This window comes from Pelophylax lessonae, assembly GCF_965119305.1.
Source record: "Pelophylax lessonae genome assembly, chromosome: 4".
Taxonomy (NCBI): domain Eukaryota; kingdom Metazoa; phylum Chordata; class Amphibia; order Anura; family Ranidae; genus Pelophylax; species Pelophylax lessonae.
In genome coordinates, this window is record NC_138771.1 from 317,218,741 (window position 1) to 317,245,549 (window position 26,809).

The window sequence follows — 26,809 nt, forward strand, 5'->3', positions numbered from 1 at the left end:
TTAACAATGTTTCTACACGTTTATCTAATAATAATCTTGGTCTTGTAGATAAAAATGAAATTTGTTTATCTGGAAATGGCACCACATATAGAGGAACTAAAAGGGTTACAGTGACAGGCATACCATGTTTAAACTGGGAATCTGACATCATTCAACATGAAGTTTCTGTGTACAGTGGACCTAACGCAAAGAAACATGGTATAGGTGATCATTCATTCTGCAGGTGAGACATCAAGATAAGATACACTGTGATGCTCAGAGAAACAAATACTGATTGTTACTTAAATATAAGCGAATGTGGACAAGAAATGCTAACATATTAACCGCTTGCCGACCGCCCACAGTAATATTACTGCGGCAGAGCGGCTCGGCTGCATCTAGTCACGTAGTACTATGTGAATGGAGTGCATGTGGGTTCAGCAGCGCGTGAGCGCCGCTGGAGCCGCGCTCCCACTGTGTTTAGCGATTGCTTTTCCCGCGATCGTCCGGGAAAGGGAGACCACCTAGCAACCAAGCTTCTGCTTATGTAAACAAAGCAGGCGGATCTTTTGTGAGACAGACAGGGACAGATCAGCAGTTTCAGCAAAGCTGAAACTGTGATCTGTCTGTGCCTGTCACAGAACCCCCCCCCCCCCCCACACACACAGTTAGTAAGCATATAGGCATATATTAACCCATTTGAGTCTGATCTGTCCTCTGCAATGTCGCAGTCCCGCTAAAAATCGCAGATCGCCGCCATTACTAGTAAATAAAAAAAAAAACAATAAAAATTAAAAACTCTTTGCAAGGCATTCCTGAACCTTGCACTCTGTACAACGCACTCCTGAACCTTGCACCCTTTACAAAATACACTTCTGAACCTTGAACCCTGTACGAAACGCACTCCTGATCCTTGCACTCTTTGCAACGCATTCCTGAACCTTGCATTCTGTAAAACGCACTCCTGAACCTTGTGCTCTGTACAACGCACTCCAGAACCTTGCACCCTGTACAAAATGCACTCCAGAACCTTGAACCCTGTACGATACGCACTTTTGAACCTTGCACTCTGTGCAACGCATTCCTAAACCTTGCACTCTGTACAACACACTTCTGAACCTTGCACCATGTACAATGCATTCGTGAACCTTGCACCCTGTACAATGCATTCGTGAACCTTGCACCCTGTACAATGCATTCCTGAACCTTGTACCCTGTACAACCCATTCCTGAACCTTGTACCCTGTACAACCCATTCCTGAACCTTGCACTCTGTACAACGCACTCCTGAAACTTGCACTCTGTATGTAACGCATTAATGAACCTTGCACCCTGTGCAAAGCATTCCTGAGCCCTGCACTCTGTACAACGCATTCCTGAACTTTGCACTCTATACACACAAATGCACAAATCCTTCCAAACTTAGCATAACGCACTCTTCCACAGTTTGTGCAAAACCATTTGCAATGGAACCATTTTTCTTCTTTTTTTTTTTAATGATTGCACTGGGGTTTGTGTCCTTGAGACTCCATCTTTTGGGACAGCAATCAAAGGTTTTTATAAGTACCAGGAAGCGTCTTTTTTTAAGCATTTGGCCACACCCATTTTGCCATGCTACGCGCCACAGTTCACTTCCTCTCTCAAGTGTCCCTCATTCTGAAGTTCAAAAATTGGGAGGTATGGGGCTATAGTATGCAGTTTTCACACCAGTGTTGAATAGAGAGCGGTAGCTGCCGAAGTTAACTTTCCAAGTTACCCAGCAGGTGATATTGGTTGCTAGGACCACCTAGCAACCAAGCTTCTGCTGGAAGATGGCGATGCGGGACTCAGTATGTGGCTGCAGCATGACAGACTGCAGCAACAACACTGAATTTGCTGGGTGTGTGAGTATGTTTTTCGGGAAAAATGCTTCAAAATAGGTAATAGGGATATAAAAAAAATATGGGGGGGGGGTTGGGCGGCAAAGTTCCTCGTTATTGCTTAATACTATTTTAGAAAAGTCTATAAAGCTTAAAGCACAACTCCAATTTAAAGTAAATTTACAAATTCTGTTCCCTAGTCCATCTTAAGAAAAAAGCAGCATTCATTGCAATACTCACCTAAGACTCTCTGCTTCCTCCTTGCTGGCCTTCTGGGTTGCACGATGCCAAGCATCACTCAACCCACTTCCTGTGAACCATTTTGTAGCTCATCATGCCACCATGGGCTCTCAGTGACTATGTATGTGTGTGTGTTTAGGGGAGGTTGTTGATGCATTGTGAGCTTTGTTACAAACCCGCAGTTGGGCTTTATCCTATTACTTATCCACAAAGTAATGAGTTGACATCATGCTTTCTTTTGCAGCAGTTTCAAAAAAGCAACCATGTAATTCTATTAGGGTGCTATGGAATATTTAACTTTCTGCATCACCATTTCTCTTTGCACTGCCTTGTTTGATCAAAGCAATGTGTCATTTACAGGAGCCCAGATGGAGATGCACAGCCTTGGTGTTTCATACAGAAGGATGGAATCCTCGCCTGGGAACACTGTGATATTCCTCATTGCTACCAGCCTACAGGTACACTAAAAAACAACAAGAAGTCTTCTGGTAATAGATAAGGAGTTAACAAAATCATATAATGGATAGAAATTCACACATTTCTTCCCCGTTTGACATGGTATGCCAATCCTTCTAAGCTTACATTTGTAACCATAACATTCTACATCTATTATAATATTTATTACATTTTTGGAACAGTTTAGTTAATTTCCTGACTTCACAGACTGTACCTTGTTTGAGACCAAATGTAAATATGATCCAGAAATGCATGGAGTCTAAACCAGCCTTTTTCAAACATTTTTCACCAGAGGAACCCATGTAAAAAATAGATTCCATGGAAACCCCAAAATAATTATCTGATCTAGAGCTTACAGTACATTAGTGTTATGTAATCAGTGAGTAGCTAGTGCTGAGTGAAAACACAAAATTTTCTTTGGGCACAGTGACAACACCTAAATTGCTTTGGTGCATAATGACATTATTATACAGTATCTCACAAAGGGCCCAATTTTGACATTTTCACTTAGGGGTGTACTCGATTTTGTTGCCAGCAGGTTTAGACATTAATGGCTGTGTGTTGAGTTATTTTCAGGGGACATCAAATTTACACTGTTATACAAGCTGTACACTCACTACTTTACATTGTAGCAAAGTGTCACTTCTTCAGTGTTGTCACATGGAAAGATATAATAAAATATTTACAAAAATGTGAGTGGTGTACTCACTTTTGTGAGATACTGTATTTGCTGTGGAGCTCAGAGACAACACTACATTTTCTTTGTTGTTCAGTGTTGCCACTAAATTTGCTGTGGAGCACTGACAACACTAAATTTTCTGTGGCGCACATTGAAAATACCATACTTGCTGTGGAGTACAGTGAAAACGCTAAATTTGCTTTAGTGCACAATGACAATACTGTATTTGCATTGGTGCACAGTGACAACTATACAATTGCTTCAGTGCTAAGTTACAAATTATAATTTCATTTTTGCCTTGCAAGCAGTTTGTTGAATTGGCAATACACCAAAGTGGCAAAAAAAAAAAAAGGACTGAAGAGCCAGTGAGAAGTGAAAACACCATCAAAAGTAACCACTAGACAAACTTGATTGATACATGAGGCCCTCAGCTTTTCTAAAGGGTCACATTTCAATGCTAAATTATCTTCAGAGAGGCGCAAACTCTGCAAGCCATGATGCTCTCTATTACAACAATGTTCATGACACACATTTGCACTTTACTATGAGAGCTGAGCCACTTCTCTTATCCTGCACTGCCGGCTCACAGTGGGGATGTCATGCGCCATATCTCAGAGTTCTGTTGGACTGATATTAGTCCTCTTGGTGGTACACAGTGCAGTAGCTTTCACTTTCTGTCCCAGGAACACAATAAGAAGTGAGAGAAAATCTCTCCAAAAGGAATGGAGATCTTGTACTTAACAGTTTTCACAAGAACAGGTGCTTCCATTGAAATTCCATTTCTCCCCTAACCACAAGATCTCTTTACCCGCCTCTGTTCTTGATCATTGGGGAGCTTTGGGTTTTCAGGTCTTCATGTTTCAGCACCTTGTTTTTGGACTATCCATTATCAAAATAAACAAAACATGTCAACACTTATAAAAAAGGCAAAAAGGTTTTACCAAATACCTTGGATCCCCAAGGAGAGTTACCTTACATACCTTTTTGGGCTGATTTTTGCTTGTGGGAGATGTAGGGGGTGTAGAACGGGACCGGTGGAGAGGGGGCAAACTTTTAAAAATCAGGACATTTCATATGTCACCACAAATGTGGTATCTGCTTTGCAATGCTGTGGGTTTCATGATATAGGGCATACTAAGAGACCCCTTAGAAAATGTATCTATGAACACATTCATAATATCCCGTTAGGGTATAAAAATTATAGTGTCTCCCTACATTAAAGAGAGGTCCACAACAAAGATGCCACCAGTCTGCAATTTTGGCACATTGAGTGTGTGAGACCTCATTGGAGGGATATTAATAGGAAGGAAAGCATCTTTCAAAAAGAAACGAAATGATTTTTCACCACTAATATTTTCCACCCTGGGGTCTTAATGTTGAGCTACAAATAATTGCTTTATTAGTGGATAATACACAAAATAATAGGGTTCCCTCGCAGGGATTTTCAGCATTTCAGACTTAAATCAAAATAAACAATCATTCAGTCCCTCCGGCTTGAACTTGCAGCACTGTCGCTCTGGCCCTAAACTCCAGGCTCTTATCTGTCTTCTACAGACTCACCAATTGGAGGCACACTGCTAGCAGCCACGTGCTGCACTGACTCCCACGTGGAGCCCTCCTGACTCCTGGGCCAGACCTCCTGTCTGCCAGAGTGGAGCCCAGAACCATGGTCAGGTCATTACTCAAAGCCCAGCAAACACCTGACCAATTAGAATGCTGGCTGTTCTGAATACCTGGACCCAGGATTGCAGATTTCCCGGATCACTTTGAAATCTCCAGGCTCCAGGTCACAAAATGGACTTTAGAAAACAATGAGGATACTTACAAGCCAGTTTCCTCTGCATTACGCAAACCCCCTGGAGCCCCTCAACCTGCCTGGTTGAGAAATCTGGGTCCCAGGCAGGGCTAAGTGCTGCCACTATATATAAACATGCATTTATATTTATTCATGAAATAATAGAAGGCCAATGCATGTTTTAGGTCACTTTGTTTATATATATATATATGGATTTGTATGTGATGCTGTATGATGCAATTTGGATTGGTTGAGACATCGCCCTATCTGCATCTGAGTTGTTTATTTAAGTTGGTATTGATTCATTAAAGGTGGTTGTTATGGAAGATCAAATTTAAGGTGGAATACACACACACACTGTATGTGTTGTCATCAGGGCCAGATTAACGTAGGGGCTATTGGAGCTGCAGCTCCAGGCCCCTACCTTTATATAGGCCCCGGGTTGGCCATATTCACTGTTACCGCTCTTCTGTCACTTGTAAACACAGAAGTCTGGCTTCTATGCTCGCTTCCCCAGGCAGCTCCCTCAGAACCTCCCCACACAGCACGAAGGCCGGACAAGGAGGGACAGTTGCCGACGCATGGATGTGTTTATGGGCTTCAGAGACAGCATCCCATGTTGAATTAGGCATGCATGGCTGCACCCTTCCTCCTCTGGGTGCATGCCAAGGCACGGCCCTTAAGGCCCTTCAAAATCCTCAGCACCAAGCCCATGATGCTCTTAATCCGGCCCTGGTTGTCATTACAACAAAACGTGTTGGAGTGGAGCCAGACAGTGTGTGTGTAAAAGAGCTAACAGATTGGCTGGTCCAGGAGCGGCTTTTGTACACAGTGCGGACAATGTGTCTGCAGTATCTGCAAGAGCGCTGTGGGTTTGAGCTGACACGCACTTAGCTGATAGAGATGAGTTTTGTTTTTCTATAGCAGATGTGAGTATATTGTATACTGACAGATAGTTATTTTAATGGTATCATACTATGTGTGGCCTTTTTTCCTATATGGTCATTCACCAATGTATGAGGACTGAAATCCTTGATATCTGAAGGCGGCTTGGTAGCCAGAGGTGTGGATCAATAATTAATATCTCTCTCTCTCTGCTACCATTTATTCGAAAGATTTTGATTGGTGAGTGTATGCCCATTTATGCATGGGAGGGCAGCGCATGCTGAATGCATGGAGCTGTTTTGAAGTGGACATTGATTTTTTGTTATCACCAAAAAGTGAAGGAGGAAGATTGTTTCATTTGTTGGATTTTGGACACTTTTTTTCTTCAAATAGCACAGGGATTCTTTTGGACACTTTGTAGAGGATTTATTGATGTTTTATTGTTTTGCTTAAGTACAAGAGTCACAGAAGATCTCCTAATAGAGTTACACAGGCTGTATTATCTGAAATGCCCAGTAGATGGCAGATGGACTCAGTATGCAGTTAATAAAACATTGAGCACTGAACACAGGACTTGGCCTTTTCAGTCACATGATTGTGGCATCATCACAGTGTGACCAGGAAGTGGTGTGTGAGGAAAGACTGAGGGAGATAGACACCAGCTCTGGATGACTTCTTATCCTTCTGCTCAGGTTTTATCACCTATTAATGTCCTGGGAGGACTTCCTGCACAGCTCTGAGGAAGGAGGTCATGGAAGACTTCTAGAAGTTACCACATGCTCAGCCAGAGACAGGACATGTGACTAGCTGTGAAAGACTGCAGCACAGAGATAGAACCCTGCTGAGAGAACTTACTTCACCCAAGACCACACCAGCTGAGAGAGGGACCCCTGGCAAAGATAAGCACTGAGTCCAGACCTCTGGTGAATCCACTGAGAGGAGACTGCAGCGGACTGACCTGGTAAATTGCATTGTGAGGGTAAGCCAAGCCTCTCCCTGTATCACCACAGGGCACCTGTCTCCTCACTCACAGTAAAGACTCTGAGGTCCAGAGTGGACATTGCACAGCTCAGGCTGCTTCAGTGACCCTGCGGAGCAGGACTTATAAGGGCCCCAACTCTCCTATGTGCACCAACGGCCATTAGGGTGAAGATAAGGGGGTGGGACGCAGGTGTGCTAGTGGGTGGGTGAGGAAAATCCACATTGCATTGTTATCCGTGTTACTCTATTGTATTTTCCCATGTATGTTGATTCATTTGCTACTTACTATATAAAGTTAGTTCCAGTTAGGCTGTGTCAGTCTCTTTGCACCAAGTATGTTCCCAGTGGGACCCCACATCCCTACCCCGGATGCCCCACTGGGTGGAGGCACTGCCGCAGACATGTACCCCAGCTCCCAGATAGCGGAGGCTCAGGATCCGCCTGTCAGGCATAGTGAGTTAACTAGGGTTAGGGACCCCAAAGACACTAGGGGGTGCCCTCAAAACCCCGTTACATATGGAGGCACTGCTGAGATCTATTGGGGTACAACCAGTGAGAATAGGTTAAGTCCTCAGGCCACTCCCTCCTTTGCAAAAGAGTGGGCCCAGCAAAGAAATGTACCATTACAGCAAGCTGTGATGTTATGCAAAGTCCCCTCCTGCTGTGAGATGAATCACGTCATCTTGTGTATAGAAATTCGACTGGGAATAGAAATGGCGACCATCAGGGATATCCTGCAGGATTCTGAAAGCCAAACTTACATGTTAATATATTGTCATACGGACTTGGGAGACCATGAGATGCCTACCAACGTTCATTTATATGGAGCCCCGGATGAAGGATGCTCCTTAGTGTACGCTCTCCTTGATAAGGAAGAAAGGGTCTCACTGCAACCACCCTTTAAATTAGAACAGAAAGACTATGTCACAGAAAATTATTCTAAGCTCCTGACTCCCATCTCAGGAAAGGCCGGAGCCATTCCTAAACAAGCTGCCCATCCTATTACAGGACAGGAGATGATTACTCCTAAAGCAGAATTTCATCCATCTGCAGCATTACTGAAACCAGACAACCCTGAAGTACGCACCCTGCCTACAGGAGGTAGTGATGTATCGGACATACTACAGAAACTCTCAGAAGCCATAGTGACGGCAAACCACACCCATAGTTACCGCAAACTAAAGATGTTTTCTGGGAATCAGCCTGTTCCTGCAGGAGAAGAGCCTTTTGAGGTCTGGAAGGATAATGCTATGCAGTTGTTGGAGGAATGGTCTTGTACGGATACCATAAAGAAACAGCGGTTGGTAGAGCGTCTTCGTTTTCCCGCTACAGACATGATAAGACTGTACAAGGGAGTAAACGGGCAAGCTACTGTGCACGACTATCTACGAGTCTTACAGGATGCTTATGGGAAATCAGAAGATTTGGATGATCTGTTGGTTAAGTTCCTAGCCACTAAGCAGAAGGAGCATGAAAAAGCCACTGACTATATCAACCGGTTACAGCTATCGCTAGGAAAGTTATTCCATAAAGGAGCAGTCACTGCCTCTGAGTTGGATGCTCGGCTATCTAAGCAAATTCAGAGAGGTGGTTTGACCAATATTCCAGTTATGATTCTGCTGAGAGCCAAGTTGGATGATAAAGTTCTGCCTTATTCCACCTTAATAAATACAGCCAGGAGATTGGAAGACCAGATGTGTCCACCCCTACAGAAGGAGAAAGAGGATACAGAACTGTCAGCTCTGAGGAAAAAGAATGGTTCAGTTCAGCTATGTGTGGACTACCGTACTCTGAACAAGAGGGCTGTGCCAGATCAGTACACTTTGCCACGGATAGAGGATCTCCTGAACGCCCTATCTGGCAGCCAGTGGTTCAGTGTGCTTGACTTGAGGTCTGGATATTATCAGGTACCCATGAAGGAGGAGGATCAGGAAAAGACAGCTTTCATCTGCCCTTTGGGGTTCTTCCAGTTTACCAGAATGCCACAGGGAGTCACAGGAGCTCCTGCTACTTTTTAGAGGCTGATGGAGAAAACTGTGGGGGATATGAATCCCAAAGAGTGTCTAGTGTATCTAGATGATCTAATTGTTTTCGGGAAGACGCCAGAGGAGCATGAACAAAGGTTGCTAAAGGTGTTGGATCGACTTCAAGCTGAAGGCCTGAAGCTATCAGTGGACAAATGCCGATTTGCCCAAAACTCTGTCACTTATGTGGGGCACATAGTCTCCGCTGAAGGAGTAGCCACAGATCCTGCTAAAATTGAAGCAGTGTTGAATTGGCCAAGACCAAATAACATCAGTGAGTTGCGGTCCTTTCCCGGGTTCTGTGGTTACTACCGAAGGTTCGTGAAAGACTACTCAAAGATTGCTCGAGAGTTACATGACCTGCTGAAGATTACCTCTGACGTAAGGGGTGCTAAGGCACCATATCCTAAAGACCCCTTTGGAGAAAAATGGACTTCAGGATGTGAAGACGCCTTTCTGACATTGAAGAAGAGACTTACAGAAGCCCCTGTCTTAGCCTATGCAGACCCTGAGAAACCATATATCCTCCATGTGGATGCCAGTATAGAAGGCCTAGGGGGTGTACTGCACCAAAGTTATCCAGAAGGATTGAGGCCGGTGGCTTACATAAGTAGAAGTCTTACAGGTGCAGAGAAGAACTATCCAGTTCATAAATTGGAATTTCTGGCACTCAAGTGGGCCATCGTGGATAAGCTGCATGACTATTGGTATGGAGCAACATTCGAAGTAAGGACTGACAACAATCCACTTACCTACATACAGACTACAGCTAAGCTGGATGCCACAGGACATAGGTGGTTGGCTGCCTTGTCAAGCTACAGTTTCAGCCTGAAGTACAAGCCTGGGCCCAAGAATGTCAGCGCAGATGCCCTGTCCCGCAGACCTAGACTCCCTCCTCACCGAGAAGAAGAGGAGTGGGAAGAGATCCCTGGGCCGGGGGTAGGAGCCTTTTGTCAGATGTATGTGGTGGCTGAGAGTCAAGAAGAATTTGCCGAGCTAAGAGGGATAGACTCCATTAGCCACTCTCCGGAAGCTGTGCCTGAGGTGTTCCATGCTCCAGTCATGCTTCAACAGTGGTCCAGTATAACCACAGAAGACAAGAGGAAGGCTCAAGCGCAGGGCTGGTATATTGGGATAGTTATCAGAGCAATAAAGACATAGAATCCTAAATTGCTGACTTCTCTAACTGTGAGTCAAAGAGAATTATACCGAAGAGAATGGAGCCGACTACATCTCGAAGATGGAGTACTCTATAGGGTCGTGAAGTATCATGATCACCCTGACAGAAAACAATTGGTACTACCGCACAGATACCGTGGCATGGTCCTGAGAGCTCTCCACGATCAACATGGGCATCTTGGGGTGGACAAGACCTATGGCCTAGTACAAGATCGGTTCTATTGGCCTCGCATGAGGGAACATGTCGAGCAACATGTACAGACATGCAGGAGGTGTATCCAGAGGAAGACCCTGCCTGTGAGAGCTGCCCCTATGGGTCATCTGAAAAGTACGGGACCCATGGATCTTGTGTGCATGGACTATCCCTGCATTGAGAACGATACAGCAGGAATTGGAAATGTGCTGGTGGTAACGGACCACTTCACCAGATATGCTCAAGCCTTCCCCACTAAAGATCAAAAGGCTGTGACTGTAGCCAAAGTCCTTTGGCAGAAGTATTTTATTCACTATAGACTACCCAATCGGATACACTCGGATCAAGGTAGAGACTTTGAGAGTAAGTTGATCAAGGAGCTGTTGGACATGTTGCAGGTGCAGAAGTCCAGAACCACACCTTATCATCCGGAGGGCGACGCACAGCCATAACGGTTCAATAGGACCCTCCTAGATATGCTAGGGACTCTCAAGCAAGTCGAGAAGCGGTCTTGGAGTAAACATGTGGAAGCCATGGTCCACGCATACAACTGTACAAGGCATGAATCTACAGGGTTTTCACCCTATTTCCTAATGTTCGGAAGAGAAGCTCGATTGCCGATAGATGTCCGTTTGGGAGTGTCTCCTGATGGAACAGATTCAACTTCACACTTTCAAATGTGAGGAACCTCAAACAAAACCTTTATCGGGCCTATGAGTTGGCCACCCAAGCTGCAGCAAAAATGGAAGAACGGAACAAAAGAAGGTATGATGCTAAGGTGAGATATCGGGAGATTCAAGCAGGGGATAGAGTTCTTCTCCGGAATCTAGGTGTGCCTGGAAAACACAAACTGGCTGACAGATGGAAAGATACCCTGTTTGAGGTTGTGTCCAAGCTGGAAGGACTGCCAGTGTACAACATTAGGGGCCCGGAGGGCCGAATAAAGGCTTGGCATAGAAACCATCTGCTTCCAGTTGTGTATGCTGATGAAGAGGAGCAGAGTGGTGAAGAACTGAGGGAAAATCCAGCAGAGAGTCCTGGAAATGGGGCAGAGGAGACCCCGGGAACTCCCAGTGCAGAGGATCAGTGGTGGTCATCACCCGCTGAAGAAACACAGCAATTGCCTCCTTTAACTCCTGTGGGTTCACAAAGTTCTCCAAGGTTAAATCCAGAAAGTCCATGTTTTGTGCCTGGAACTTCCCTTAGAGACTCTAGTTCGAGGGCCGGAGTCGAAGTTCCACAGTTGATGTCCCAAGATCCTCTTCCACAGCGAGAACTGAGACACAGCACCAGAGTGCGGCAACCCCCTAGGGCCCTAGTTTATGATAATATAGGAGAGCCCAGTTATGCCCCGCTGACACAAGCGGCATCTAAAATGGAAGTGGTAAATGTTAGTGGTAAATGTTAGTGACTCTTTACCCTAGATAACTAGCTAGCTAGGATGTTACTGTGCTAACTGTACTATATGTATGCTAAACCTTTTTCTGTTGAATTTTTGTTAAGCCCCCTGGCTAGGACTTGCCAGTGGAAGGCAAGTATTTTCAAGGGGGAGCATGTAACCCTAATAGAGTTACACAGGCTGTATTATCTGAAATGCCCAGTAGATGGCAGATGGACTCAGTATGCAGTTAATAAAACATTGAGCACTGAACACAGGACTTGGCCTTTTCAGTCACATGATTGTGGCATCATCACAGTGTGACCAGGAAGTGGTGTGTGAGGAAAGACTGAGGGAGATAGACACCAGCTCTGGATGACTTCTTATCCTTCTGCTCAGGTTTTATCACCTATTAATGTCCTGGGAGGACTTCCTGCACAGCTCTGAGGAAGGAGGTCATGGAAGACTTCTATAAGTTACCACATGCTCAGCCAGAGACAGGACATGTGACTAGCTGTGAAAGACTGCAGCACAGAGATAGAACCCTGCTGAGAGAACTTACTTCACCCAAGACCACACCAGCTGAGAGAGGGACCCCTGGCAAAGATAAGCACTGAGTCCAGACGTCTGGTGAATCCACTGAGAGGAGACTGCAGCGGACTGATCTGGTAAATTGCATTGTGAGGGTAAGCCAAGCCTCTCCCTGTATCACCACAGGGCACCTGTCTCCTCACTCACAGTAAAGACTCTGAGGTCCAGAGTGGACATTGCACAGCTCAGGCTGCTTCAGTGACCCTGCAGAGCAGGACTTATAAGGGCCCCAACTCTCCTATGTGCACCAACGGCCATTAGGGTGAAGATAAGGGGGTGGGACGCAGGTGTGCTAGTGGGTGGGTGAGGAAAATCCACATTGCATTGTTATCCGTGTTACTCTATTGTATTTTCCCATGTATGTTGATTCATTTGCTACTTACTATATAAAGTTAGTTCCAGTTAGGCTGTGTCAGTCTCTTTGCACCAAGTATGTTCCCAGTGGGACCCCACATCCCTACCCCGGATGCCCCACTGGGTGGAGGCACTGCCGCAGACATGTACCCCAGCTCCCAGATAGCGGAGGCTCAGGATCCGCCTGTCAGGCATAGTGAGTTAACTAGGGTTAGGGACCACAAAGACACTAGGGGGTGCCCTCAAAACCCCGTTACAATTATTATTATGGAGATGTTTTCACAGCTCTGCATTTAAGTAGGAGTTTTTATTCTTGGTTAATATGTATATGTCCAACAGAAGAGTGGTAACTGCATAAAAAGCTTGCAGAAAGTTTGAAAACCCAAGTGAAGAGATCTGTAAGGAAGGTTATGCCATAATGGAAGTTAAGTTGGCACATAAATGTGATCACCTGTGCACAAGGACAAGTTGTCTCCGACCAAAAATATGCACGCGTCGGCTTGTGCGCTTTTCAGAATGTGCATGGACATATGCGCATTCATACTCCTGGAGTTGGTACTAAGCTGGCTGACTGAGAACTTCATTTGTACTGAACTATTAGTACAAATGTAGCAGCTTTTGATCCTTTGGACTGTTCTGGATCTCACAGGCTGCAGGTTTGATTGTTTCCCCTGTACGCTAGAGGCTTCCAGAACATAGTGGGCAGGAAAGTCAAATGAGCAGCCTGAAAATCTATTGTGTTTCAGCCAATCCCTGGGGAGGTGTGCCCAGTAAGTGGCTGAAGGGGCTGAAAAATAGTCTGAGCTTTAGAATAGCAGGGTCTGACACCCCCCTCCTCCCGCCCGCAGCAGTTCTGCTGATTCAAGCTGATGCATATCGAGGTTTTGGCTTTGGTAGAGCTCGGGGGCCTATGCCTGAAAGTGTCTTTGGCACCCTGAGACTTTACCCAAAGGATCCAGTACACACAGCCTCACTTGAAGGTATCTGGAGGAAGCTGAATGGGCAAAGCTGCTCCCCTGACCTTGTGAGTATTGACTGTATTACAAGATCCTGGTGACTGTGTCCTATTAGGATAACTGGGCCAAGTAATCCCTCTCCAGAGGGGTCCCTAACATATGGCCTTCCCTAGTCACTAGTGAGAGAGAACTCTAGTCATCATCATTATCTGTGCTGCAGTCATCATCATTATTTGTGCCATAAACATTACCTTTACCTGTACTAAAGCTACTTCATGGTCCCTAGCTGTGAACCTATAGACTGTTCCAGTCTAGCTATACCTGTTGTGCAAGTTACTTAATAGTTCCCAGCCATGAGCCTATAGACTGTTGAAAATTAGCTTTATCTGTTCTACAAGCTACTTCATGGCCCCCAGCGGTGAACCTATAGACTCTCAAATCTACTTCATGGTCTCCAGCCACGAACCTATAGACTGTTCCAGTCTATCTTTACCTGTTCTCAAACCTACCTCATGGACCCCAGCCCTGAACCTATAGACTTTTCCAGTCTACCTTTATCTGTTCTTTAAACTTATTTCATGATCCCCAGCCATGAACCTATAGACTGTTCCGGTCTACCTTTCCTGTTCTCAAACCTTCTTCATGGTCCCAGCCATAAACCTATAGACTGTTCCAGTCTACCTTTACTTGTTCTCAAACCTACTTCATGATCCCCAGCTGTGAGCCTATAGACTGTTCCAGTCTGCCTTTACTTGTTCTAAAACCTACTTCATGGTCCCCAGTTGTGAGCCTATAGACTGTTCCAGTCTGCCTTTACTTGTTCTAAAACCTACTTCATGGTCCCCAGCTGTGAGCCTATAGACTGTTCCAGTCTACCTTTACCTGTTCTCAAACCTACTTCATGGTCCCCAGCCCTGAACCTATAGACTGTTCCAGTCTACCTTTACCTGTTCTCAAACCTATATCATGGTCCCTAGCTCTGAGCTTATAGACTGTTCCAGTCTACCTTTACGTCTTCTCAAACCTACTTCATGGTCCCCAGCTGTGAGCCTATAGACTGTCCCAGTCTACCTTTACCTGTTCTCAAACCTACTTCATGGTCCCCAGCCTTGAGCCTATAGACTGTTCCAGTCTAGCTACACTTGTTCTGCAAAACCATCTCAGGGTTTACAGCTGTGAGTGAAAATTGCGTTGCTGCTGTTTTGAGAGAAAGAGAGAAAGAGATAATTGCTCTCTGTAAAATTGTGCTGAAATGCTTTTGGAGTATCTCAAATCACCCCTAATTTCCTCCCTATTTTCTGTAAGCAATAAAATACAAAAAGAGACAAACCCTAAACTGTTTAATCAGCCGGAGCGAATGGGCTGTTGCTGTGTGGCTGCCTCTGCACGGAGTTGGGAAAGAACCAGTTAAATATAAGAAGCTCCTTCTGGGCTAGTTCTTTTATAAGTGCCAAATGCCTGCGAACCCCCCCCCCCCCCCCCTGCACTTAGTGCTTCCACCCACTGTTCCCTATGTCACTACTGTGTCTTGCAGTGACAGGAGCTAGTTAGCTAGTCGAAGGAACCATAGCACTATTTACAGGCTCCTAATGCAGAAGCCATGCTTTCTGTTGTTTGACAAAAGGTTAGTATCACATGTCTCTGGGTTAATGATGCTTACAATGAGCAGCACTTTCATTAATTTACTAATCAGAACTGCAATTTCCTCAGCTATACAGATACTTAAATCAGCCAATGAAGAGTTTTTTTTTAAATTAAGACCTAATACTTCTTTGCAATCTTGATGTTTGGATAAGTACTGTATACCCAGGTTGTCTCATAAGTTTGAGACCATGCTGCTTTAAGTACCTGTTTTCTTTTTTATCATTTTGTGTGGAGTGCTTTATGGCCATTTTTATGAGGTTTTGTAATATTGTTTTTAAGTCTACTAGTCACTATTATACTCATGCTCTCTGATAATGACTAAGATTAGTTATGCTTGACTTGTGTAATCAACCTTTCATGGGTTTATTGCCATTTTACTGGAACAGCAATGAGTGATCTGTAAGTGGTTGGTTGATAACAGGACATAATCGATCTTTACACCACCTTTGAATAATAGTAAATGTCTTGTTTCTTTTCAGCCAGTCCAACAAAGCCATCAAGTCCCCCACGACCAACAACTAGCAAACATCAGACACAAACCAGAAAACCTCCACTACCGACAAAAGCGGCTAATCATACTGTTAAAAACACTGTTCTTCCTACCAGTACAGCAGTCAGTAGAGATTTCAATAAGGCAATTCCTGCAGAGTGTGGAAAGAGGTTCCTAAAAAGCCCTTCTTTGACCCCACGTATTGTAGGAGGATTGGTGGCACTGCCTGCTTCTCATCCATATATGGCAGCCATCTATATGGGAGAACAGTTTTGCGGTGGATCCCTGATCTCCTCCTGCTGGGTTGTAACAGCTGCTCATTGTTTAGATGACAAGTAAGGACTATTTTACACACATAGCTTAATTTTGGTTTTGAAAAGTCTAAGTAATCATACTGTACCACTTTAAAAACAGTAGGGATTTTCATTCCTGGTTTTAATTTATAGATGGAGTTTTACACAACAGATAAACTGATTCCAATCATCGTGAAGGTGTTTCAAAGACGAACTGTCTCAGTTGCCCGTAGTCACTACACCTATTTTATCTGCCATGCTTCAGAAGAACATTTTAAATCACCAAATGTGCACCTTCATACCAAAAGGCTTATTATTATTTATTATATTATTATTATTATTATACAGGATTTATATAGTGCCAACAGTTTGCGCAGCGCTTTACAATGTGAGGGAAGACAATACAGTTACAATACAGTTCAAAACAGGAGGAACTAGAGGGCCCTGCTGGTTAGAGCTTACAATCTAGAAGGGAGGGTCAAGTGAAACAAAAGGCAATAACCGTGGGGGATGGGTTGATGGAGAAAATGGAGGTACACAGGGCCGATCCTAGGGTCACAGACGCCTGGGTGCAGAGATATTTCTGGCGCCCCCACATGGGCGTGGTCATATTACTATCTCCTCCCCTTTACAAATGGTTCTATGGCAACGACTCAAACACAGAGATGCTCCCCTAAGAAGTCTTTTCTCACCCTGGGACCCTCCCACTATCTCTTAACAATAAACAAATTAAAGTAAGAGAAGCAGAGTACTCTAATGGGAACTGGAGGGGGTCTCTCTAATGGACACAGAGAGGGCATCTGTAGTTAGAGAGTCTGTTAGACAGAGCCCCCAGACAGGAGATGGTCAGAGACTGCAGACTTGATACAAGAGATGGTCAGAGACTGCGGATATGATACAAGTGATCAATGCAGCCTCATCAGTGCCCACCAAATGCAGCCTACCAGTGCCCACCAAATGCAGCCTACCAGTGCCCACCAAATGCAGCCTACCAGTGCCGACCAAATGCAGCTTACCAGTGCCCACCAAATGCAGCTTACCAGTGCCCACCAAATGCAGCTTACCAGTGCCCACCAAACGCAGCCTTATCAGTGCCCACCAAATGCAGCCTACCAGAGCCCACCAAATGCAGCCTACCAGAGCCCACCAAATGCAGCTTACCAGTGCCCACCAAATGCAGCCTTATCAGTGCCCACCAAATGCAGCCTACCAGAGCCCACCAAATGCAGCTTACCAGTGCCCACCAAATGCAGCCTTATCAGTGCCCACCAAATGCAGCCTACCAGACCCCACCAAATGCAGCTTACCAGTGCCCACCAAATGCAGCCTTATCAGTGCCCACCAAATGCAGCCTACCAGAGCCCACCAAATGCAGCTTACCAGTGCCCACCAAATGCAGCCTTATCAGTGCCCACCAAATGCAGCCTACCAGAGCCCACCAAATGCAGCTTACCAGTGCCCACCAAATGCAGCCTTATCAGTGCCCACCAAATGCAGCCTACCAGAGCCCACCAAATGCAGCCTACCAGTGCCCACCAAATTCAGCCTTATCAGTGCCCACCAAATGCAGCCTACTAGTGCCCACCAAATTCAGCCTTATCAGTGCCCACCAAATGCAGCCTATCAGTGCCCACGAAATGCAGTTACCAGTGCCCACCAAGTGCAGCCTACCAGTGCCCACCAAATGCAGCTTAGCAGTGCTCACTAAATGCCAGTGCCCACCAAATGCAGCTTACCAGTGTCCAACAAATGCAGCTTACCAGTGCTCACTAAATGCCAGTGCCCACCAAATGCAGCTTACCAGTGTCCAACAAATGCAGCTTACCAGTGACCACCAAATGCAACCTATGGTCAGCATGGCAGTCAGTAGAGAAGTAGACATAGTCATTAGAGCAGTGGACGTGGTCAGTATGGCAGTGGAATGGTCAGTATTGTAGCAGACATAGTCATTAGAGCAGTGGATGTGGTCAGTATGACAGTGGACGGGGCCAGAAGTTTTAAATTTTTGTTATTTTGTTGTTTTTTTTTATTATTTTTTACCATTTTATTTTACATTTTTATTTTTTATTGTTTTTACAATTTTTTAGGAGCTCCATTTTTGGAGCTTTACTGAGATATCAGGGGTAGAGGGGATGCCAGTAGCGCTGCGGGGCATTTTGCAGCTCCGCATTCTCCATTAACATCCTCCCACTAAACTTGCCACACACAGTTACACCTTCTGTATTCGGGTGCCTCAATCTGGGTGAGGGAGCACAGGGGGCACCTTCAGAAGGGGGGGCAGTGTGACAGGGGGGGCGTGGAGGACAGTATGAGGGGGCAGTGTGATTTGAGGGGGTCAGTGTGTTGGGAGGGGCCAGTGCGGCTGGAGGGTGGGGCAGTGTGACTGGAGAGGAGCAATGTGATGGGAAGGGGGCAGTGCACAGCAGTATGGGGGGGGGCAGTGTGACAAGAGGGAGGTAGTGTGATGGGAGAGGGGCAGTGTGATGGGAGGGGGGGCAGTGGAGGGCCGTAGGGGGGGGGCAGTGTGACAGGAAGGGGCAGTATAGGTGGACAGCATGAAGGAGGGGGGCAGTGGAGGGCAGTATGGGGTGACAGCATGATTAGAGAGGAGGGCAGTGGAGGGACGTATAGGGGACAGTGTGCCAGGTGGGGGCAGTGGAGGGCAGTATAGGGGACAGTGTGCCAGGTGGGGGCAGTGGAGGGCAGTATAGTGGAGGGCAGTATAGGGGACAGTGTGCCAGGTGGAGGCAGTATGGAGGGCAGTATAGGGGACAGTGTGCCAGGTGGGGGCAGTGGAGGGACGTATAGGGGACAGTGTGCCAGGTGGGGGCAGTGGAGGGACGTATAGGGGACAGTGTGCCAGGTGGGGGCAGTGGAGGGACGTATAGGGGACAGTGTGCCAGGTGGGGGCAGTGGAGGGACGTATAGGGGACAGTGTGCCAGGTGGGGGCAGTGGAGGGCAATATAGGGGACAGTGTGCCAGGTGGGGGCAGTGGAGGGCAGTATAGGGGACAGTGTGCCAGGTGGGGGCAGTGGAGGGCAGTATAGGGGACAGTGTGCCAGGTGGGGGCAGTATGGAGGGCAGTATAGGGGACAGTGTGCCAGGTGGGGGCAGTGGAGGGCAGTATAGGGGACAGTGTGCCAGGTGGGGGCAGTATGGAGGGCAGTATAGGGGACAGTGTGCCAGGTGGGGGCAGTATGGAGGGAGCAGCATAATGGGAGGGGGGAAGTATGGGGCAGGGGGGAGCAGAGTGATAGTAGGACACCTGTAACTCGCTAGGCAGTGTATATCCTTACTTAGACTCTGCTGTGGCAGAGATTGTGTTGTCCGTGAGGGGCCTCAGGACAGGGAGAATTTCTCCTACCTTGCCCAGTGGCAGTGCTAGGAAGGAACAGCCAAGAATCGGGAGCCGAAGCCGGAGTCGGGGGGCGGAGCTGGGAGGCGGTCCCAGGTACGAATCACTGCTTGTCACTTGTTAACATCATGAATACAGCTGAGCTAGCTAGCACCAGGCTGGATAGGAGGTCCGGTGGGGCGGCATATGGTAGAACTAATCCCGCCCCTGCAGCCACTGAAAGCCCTGCATGAACCAGGAGATCGGTTCTCGTATATGTCGCCCCTCCTGCCCGCCTATACTCTCTAGTGGCAGCTGTTTCCACAGTGTGAACAAGTGGTAAGCAGCAAGTTATCCGTACCTAGGACCGCCTCGGCGCCTCCCAGCTCCGCCCCCTGACTCCAGCTCAGGCACAGGTGTACTGTACTGCAGTCTGCAGACGAACGTGACAGGAGACCTGCACGGACCCCCCAGTGAGTGGCACCCGCGGGAGTCGGGACGCCCCCCCCCCTCCCCCACTGGTATACTGCCGCTACGGTAACCGCACAAAAGGAGAGGAGGAGGGAGGGAAGGGACTCTGCCACCGGAGCTTCGGCGCCCCTCCTCCTCCTCAGTTTGCGGCGCCCAGGATCGGCCCTGGAGGTACATTTGTTAGGTGTTGGTAGGATAGGCTTCTCCGAAAAGGAGGGTTTTCAGAGATCGCCTAAAAGCTAATAGAGTAGGAGATAATCGGACAGGTAAGGGTAAGGAGTTCCATAGGATTGGAGAGGCTCTGGAAAAGTCCTGGAGGCGAGCATGGGAGGAGGTGACGAGGGGGCTAGAGAGCAGGAGGTTTTGAGAGGAACGAAGAGAGCGATTAGGTTGGTATTTTGAGACGAGACTGGTGATGTAGCTGGGGGCTAAGCTGTGGATTAAGTAACATCATGCATTGTCTGTGGCAGCAACATTTTTTTTATTTGGTCATAATGGCATCTTCTAAACAAATTCATGAAAGTAGTGAATCTTTTAAAAGGGCAGGAAAAATCTGCAGAGACCCAAATTCCCTGTTGCACATTATGTGGAGAATCCTGAACCTGATCTAGCCTTAAAGTTCCATGAGTTCACACACTATTGTGGCTTTAGTTATCGCACCCATAGGCAACTAAAGCTGGCTATAGATGGATAACATTTCAAACGAAAATTCTTAGGAAAAGTCTTAGGAAAATTCTGAACATTAATTTGCCGTTCGAAAGATTATTTTGCTTTTAACACCTGATTTTTGAATGAATAGACTTTACTGAATGAAAAACCACATACACTGTTAGAAATTGAAAACATTTCCAACCTGCTCCTTCAAATTTCCTTGTCCCTGTGGTTGGAAATTAATGTTGATTTGATCCATCAATAATTAGAAAAACAAACTTTCTTAGAACCTTCTTTTCCCAATAATTTTCCTTCAAAATTCTACCCATCTATAGCCAGCTTTAGATCTTCTCAATTTTATATGGAAGGCCAAGAATGTGGCCTATTGTTCTTCTATCAGGCATTATTATCTTAAGCATGCACTGTTTTTTTTTTTTCAGACCAAGCTTGAAAACACTCACTGTGGTGCTCGGGCAGAGTCTATTCAACACTACAGACCATCGTACAGTAAAATTTTCTGTGAAGAAATACATTCTTCATGAACTATATTCTGAATTGACTTTCCAAAATGATATAGGTAATGAATGACTTCTGTATGAACAGACTGGATAATTTATACCAAGTGTTCAAAGTGTGTACTGCGTAGACAGCAAGCCGTATCTTGTTGATTTGATTTAATGGTTCAGGTCACAGTCCCTAGAGTACGATGTTTGGATCACATGAACACAACAGGTGGCTGGTTGAGCTTCATGCACTATGAAGTGAATTGAATTTAGCTCAAAGTATATGTAAACCCTGTGAACTTTTTTTTTTTTTTTTGCTCCTTTTGATCTGTAAACCACTTCTGGACTAGGAGGTATTACCCCCTTAATGACCAGGCCATTTTTGTGATACAGCCCTGCGGTAATTTATCTGACAATTGCATGGTCGTGAGACGCTCTACCCAAAAACAATGTATGTCTTATTTCCCACAAATAAAGCTTTCTTTTGGTGGTATTTTATCACCTCCGCGTTTTTTACTTTTTGCGCTATAAATAAAAAAAGCGACAATTTTGAAAAAAGAATATATATATATATATAAATATAACTTTCTGCTATAAGACATAACCAATAAAAAAGTTTAAAAATGCAATTTTGTTTTATCAGTTTGTGCCAATATTTATTCTGCTACATTATATTGGTAAACAAATTCCAATAAGTGTACTGTATATTGATTGGTTTGTGCAAACGTTATAGCGTCTACAAACGATGCAATATTTTTATGGAATTTTTATTTATTTATTTTGACTAGTAATGGTGGTGATTTTTAGTGGTATTGTGACATTGCAGCAGACAAATTGGACATCTGACACTTTTTGACCAGTGACATTAAAAGCACTGTCACTGCACTAATGACACTGGCAGGGAAGGGGTTAACATCAGGGTTGATCAGAGGGTTAAGTGTGTCCCTAGGGGGTGCTTACTAACTGTAGGGGGGTTACACTGATTGGGGGAAGACAGGGATCCTGGTTCCTGCTTAGCAGGAACACAAGATCTCCATCTTGTACCCTTGCGAAATGGCGATCTGCCTTGTTTACATAGGCAGATCACCGCTCTGCTTCTCCCGGGGATGATCACGATTGGCCAGTGGACATCGGGTCTGCTGAACCCATTGATTAACATCCCAGCTTGCCAATCGTGGCGTGATTGTGCCATCTAGCGGTGCGATGGTGTCCTTTAGTGGCTGCTGAACGAAACAACGTACAGGTACATTGTTTCGCGCAATAGCGCCACTTAGCCGCAGTGTACATGCGGCGACCGGTCGGCAAGTGGTTAAATATACCTTAGAAAATAGAAGCATATGTGCAGCGCTCACTGTGAGTAAAAAATGCATCCAGTCCACATACACATGCCCAGGCTCAGGGTGTTCTCCCAAACTGTAGACAAGATGAAACTAAGAAAGAGAGGCGGCAACTCTGGTATCCATGTTGCAATTTTGTTGGCTACATATTAGTGGCATAAAAAGAAGCTAACGCGTTTTGGCGTGAGCCTTAATCGCAGCATGTAACATACTGAAACGACAGGACATCTATCGATCCAAAACTCAATCAATAAACAAATCAGTGTGTTACAATCACATACCGGTAGTTAACTAATTAAACATCTAAACAATTAAAAACATAGTCAAAGAAGAGAGGGAAAATGGTGCTGAATGGCAAAGATAGTTTAGAGAACATCTTTAAATCAATGACATTTTATATGAATAAAAAATTTGTCATGGATTTTATTGGACATTGATGGACATATAAGTATACCCCAGAGAAAATCCAAAAAGTTTCAAATACAATATTATTGAGATTGGGGCAGAGTTCAGCTACATCTTAAAAACTGATCATACCAAAATTAATAAACATGAAAAAGAGAGAAAAAAATAAATACTTAGAAAAACAGACTCATATATATCAAATCCCCCATAGCCGTACAGCCATAACAATATGTCTGAATGATGAAATAAAAATAGAAGCAGCAAATAGCAATCTCTATTTTAGGAAAAGATCCACATCCCATCTATAGTTTAATCCAGTAGAAATCCTAGTCCCTTAGGTAAAAGTCCACCATACCTCCTGTTCAAGGAGTCTGCGGTGGACATCACCTCCAGAGGGAGATCTTTAACCCTCTCTATAGCACTACAAATGAGCTAATGTGGCCAGGATGCATACACTATATTACCAAAAGTATTGGGACGTCTGCCTTTACACCCACATGAACTTTAATGGCATCCCAGACCCACCCTTTGCAGGTAAAAGAGCTTCAGCCACTCTGGGAAGGCTGTCCACAAGGTTTAGGAGTGTGTCTATGGGAATGTTTGACCATTCTTCCAGAAGCGCCTGAGGTTGGGCACTGATGTTGAAGAGAAGTCCTGGCTCACAGTCTGCGCTCCAATTCCTCCCAAAGGTGTTCTATCAGGTTGAGGTAAAGACTTTGTGCAGGCCAGTCAAGTTCCTCCACCCCAAACTTGCTCATCTATGTCTTTATGCACCTTGCTTTTGCATTGGTCTATGGGAAAATTTGACCATTCTTCCAGAAACGCATTTTTGAGGTTAGGCACTGATGTTGGAGAGAAAGCCTGGCTCATAGTCTGCACTCAAATTCATCCCAAAGGTGTTCAGGTTGCGGGCCAGTCAAGTTTCTCCACTTCAAACTCACTCATCCATGTCTTTATAGACCTTGCTTTGTGCTTTGTGCACTGGTCCAAATCATTTGATGGAGGGGGGATTATGGTGTGGGGTTGTTTTTTATGGGTTGGGCTTGGCCCCTTCCAGTAAAGGGAACTCTTAAGGTGTCAGTATACCAAGACATTTTGGACAATTTCATGATCCCAACTTTGTGGGAACAGTTTGGGGAAGGCCCCTTCCTGGTCCAACATGACTGTGCACCAGTGCACAAAGCAAGGTTCATAAAGACATAGAGGAGCGAGTTTGGGGTGGAAGAACTTGACTGGCCTTCACAGAGTTCTGACCTCAACCCGATAGAACACCTTTGGGATGAATTTGAGTGCAGACTGCGAGCTTGGCCTTTTCGTCCACATCAATGCCGGACCTTATAAATGCTCTTCTGGAAGAATGGTCAAACATTCCCATAGACACACTGCCAAACCTTGTGGACAGCCTTCCCAGTAGAGTTAAAGCTGTTATAGCTAAAAAGGGTGGGCCAACTCAATATTGACTAAGACTGGGATGCCATTAAAGTTCATGTGTGTGTAAAGATAGGCGCCCCAATACTTTTGGTAATTATAGTGTATGTTTGAAGTGTTTATATACATTAGAAATGTTTTTATCATTGGTATAGGCAGCCCCATTGTAATGTTCCCTAATCCTAGTACGTAGGGACTTAGATGTACAGCCCACATACTGCTACACATGTTGCTTCTTCACAGGGCGTGAATGTTGTCACCCTATGATGGGAAGTATGCTACTGTCAGGTCCACTAGGGGAAAGTAAAGAAAAACAATGCTTGAAAAAAAAAACAAAACAAAACAAATGAAGCCACTATACCAGGAATGGAAAGCAAAAATATATTACATTTTTTTTTCTTAGGTTAAGATTTTGAATACATGCAAGCAACCCTCTGTCAATAATGGTAATTTATATTTATACTGTATTTAGCACTTGAGCCAATATTACAACCAGGTAAGGCTGTATTATAAATCTCGAAGTAAAGGCAACATTTTGGAATACCCCGCCCCCTATTAATTACTATGGTTTCCCCCCTCAGCACTGGTGAGACTTCAAGATGTAAATGGAGTGTGTGCCCAGTTCTCCCAGTTTATACAGCCTGTATGTTTACCAAAGAACACCATGACAGCTGCATCTGCACAACATTGTGAAGTGGTTGGTTGGGGTCATCAGTACTCTGGTAAGTAAACAACTGAAATATGCTGTTTTCAGATAAAAGATAATAAAGGTATTAGGAGGAATTCACATTTTTTACGGTTCACTATTATTTTGTATTCACAGGGGCTGATCATTATGCCTTATATCTGCAGGAAGCACATGTGCCAATTCTTTCCAATACACAATGCCAATCTCCCCTTGCCCATGGTAGTCAGATAATGGCTGGTATGATGTGTGCTGGCTTCATGGAAGGAGGTGTTGATGCATGCCAAGTAAGTTAAAAATAGTGTATAGTTTTTTGCTTTCAGATATACAGTACATGTAGCACAGATTACCTATCTACCTATTTACCTATCTGTGGCTATTGTAGTTTTGACAGCAGGCTCTGTCCCTTGTCATAATAGCCAAACCAAAAACTGTTTGGTCAACAATTTTCTGCCTGGTTCCTCTGATATTTCAATTGAGGGATATTGGGATGGAGACAGCTGACAGGACCACCTATTGATTGAATTTCTTGTTCAAAATATTTTATTATTTTAAGAGAAGAGAACAGATACAATGGGGCTGCATACAATAGCATCCAGAATAGTTGTACATAACAAAAAATTATATAGGGGTACATAATCGTGTAACCAACAAATGCAAAACATGTGCAATAATACAGAGAAGTAAAACCCCTGTGGGATTGGAAGGTGAGGGGTTCAAGGCCTTGGTCTCCTCCTGATCACCCCTAATGGGTTCAATCTGTGACAAGGAGAGAGACAGTCGTCAAGTCTTTCCAACTTTCAATCTAACCGTCTATGGTAACTGCTTAATGCACAGGTTGAACACTTCTGGCAAGAAAGGGTCAAGAAAATTGTTCAAACGGGTTTTAACTGTAAAACGTTTTCATAATATGTAACAAATCTGGCCCTATGGCCTTTTGTAATAGAGGCCATTGTATCAACAGTATATTGAATATAGATAAAAAAAAAAAAAAGGGTGGGGGGGTGGTAGGGGGTAGGGAAGTTAAAGGAGGAAACGAAAGAGAGGAATGGGTGCTAGAGGACAAAAGAGAAGAAGAGTAGTTGGGTCCTGAGGCTAGAGCGAGCACCGAGATGACTTGTGGAGTATAACTGGAGCAGGGGTATTACCAGGAGAGTAGCACTGATTTGTTAAAGTCTGGAAGAAGTGCTTGAGTGATCCACGACCTCCATAGGGAGTAAAATTTAGTTAATTGTCCAAGGCTTCCATCTTTGCATGTAACATGGTGTAATTGCTTGGTTTCGAAAATATTCAGGGATGGAGTCCCGTCCGATGGAGTCTCCGTACAGAAGAGAATTAAAGGCGTTGGGACAGAAGGGGGTTAAGGTGGTTGAAAACGTTTTTCAGTAAAGTGCTGAAAATCCATCTCTAGTTGAGATCTAGTTGAGAGAAAAAATTATTGGCTGAATTGACATCCGGGTCTCCCTCCGATGCATATAGTGTTGCAAGATTTGACCTAAATTTTGTAAGAACTTTGATAGGGTTGCTGGAGTAGGTAGCATTAGCGAATTTGAGTCGGATGTGTTTAGCAGGGTTATGAAAAGGTTTAAGGATCAGCGCCAGAGGGGTGTCAGATTTTCCTGGATTTGAGATAAAAGTTGTGTCAGGCTCTTCATAGTGTTTTGTCTGCCGTTTCTGTGAGGAACAAGCCAAATTCTAATCTGGTTTTGTCAAGGTCGAGTTTCTGGGCGGTCGTGGGATCATTTTGGAATGTCATATAGTATTTATTAAATTTGATTCCACTTTATTGCTAAGAGTTTTACGCTCCTGCTTGAGGCGTGCCATTTGCCGCAAACATATTCCTCTAAGAACTGGTTTGTGCACTTCCCAAAGAGTTAATGGTGAGATTTCAGGTGTGGTGTTATAAATCACATAGTCGGAGGGGGTATTTGCTATTTCAGAGCGATGGGTTGGATTATTAAGTAATAGGTCACTCAGATACCATGTGGAGTCGTGAGCTTTAGGAATGGTGGAGGCTA

General features: G+C 45.0%; 1 protein-coding gene across 1 annotated transcript in view; it reads left to right on the forward strand.

Annotated features, from left to right (window-relative positions):
* The window catches only part of F12 (coagulation factor XII), an 82,251-nt gene that overhangs the window by 40,266 nt on the left and 15,176 nt on the right, over window positions 1-26,809 (forward strand). Inside the window, exons 8-13 of the mRNA XM_082255914.1 lie at window positions 49-223; window positions 2,439-2,536; window positions 15,673-16,018; window positions 20,874-21,010; window positions 24,688-24,828; window positions 24,930-25,078. Coding sequence (XP_082112040.1) covers window positions 49-223; window positions 2,439-2,536; window positions 15,673-16,018; window positions 20,874-21,010; window positions 24,688-24,828; window positions 24,930-25,078 — 1,046 coding nt within the window. The remainder of the gene's footprint in view (window positions 1-48; window positions 224-2,438; window positions 2,537-15,672; window positions 16,019-20,873; window positions 21,011-24,687; window positions 24,829-24,929; window positions 25,079-26,809) is intronic.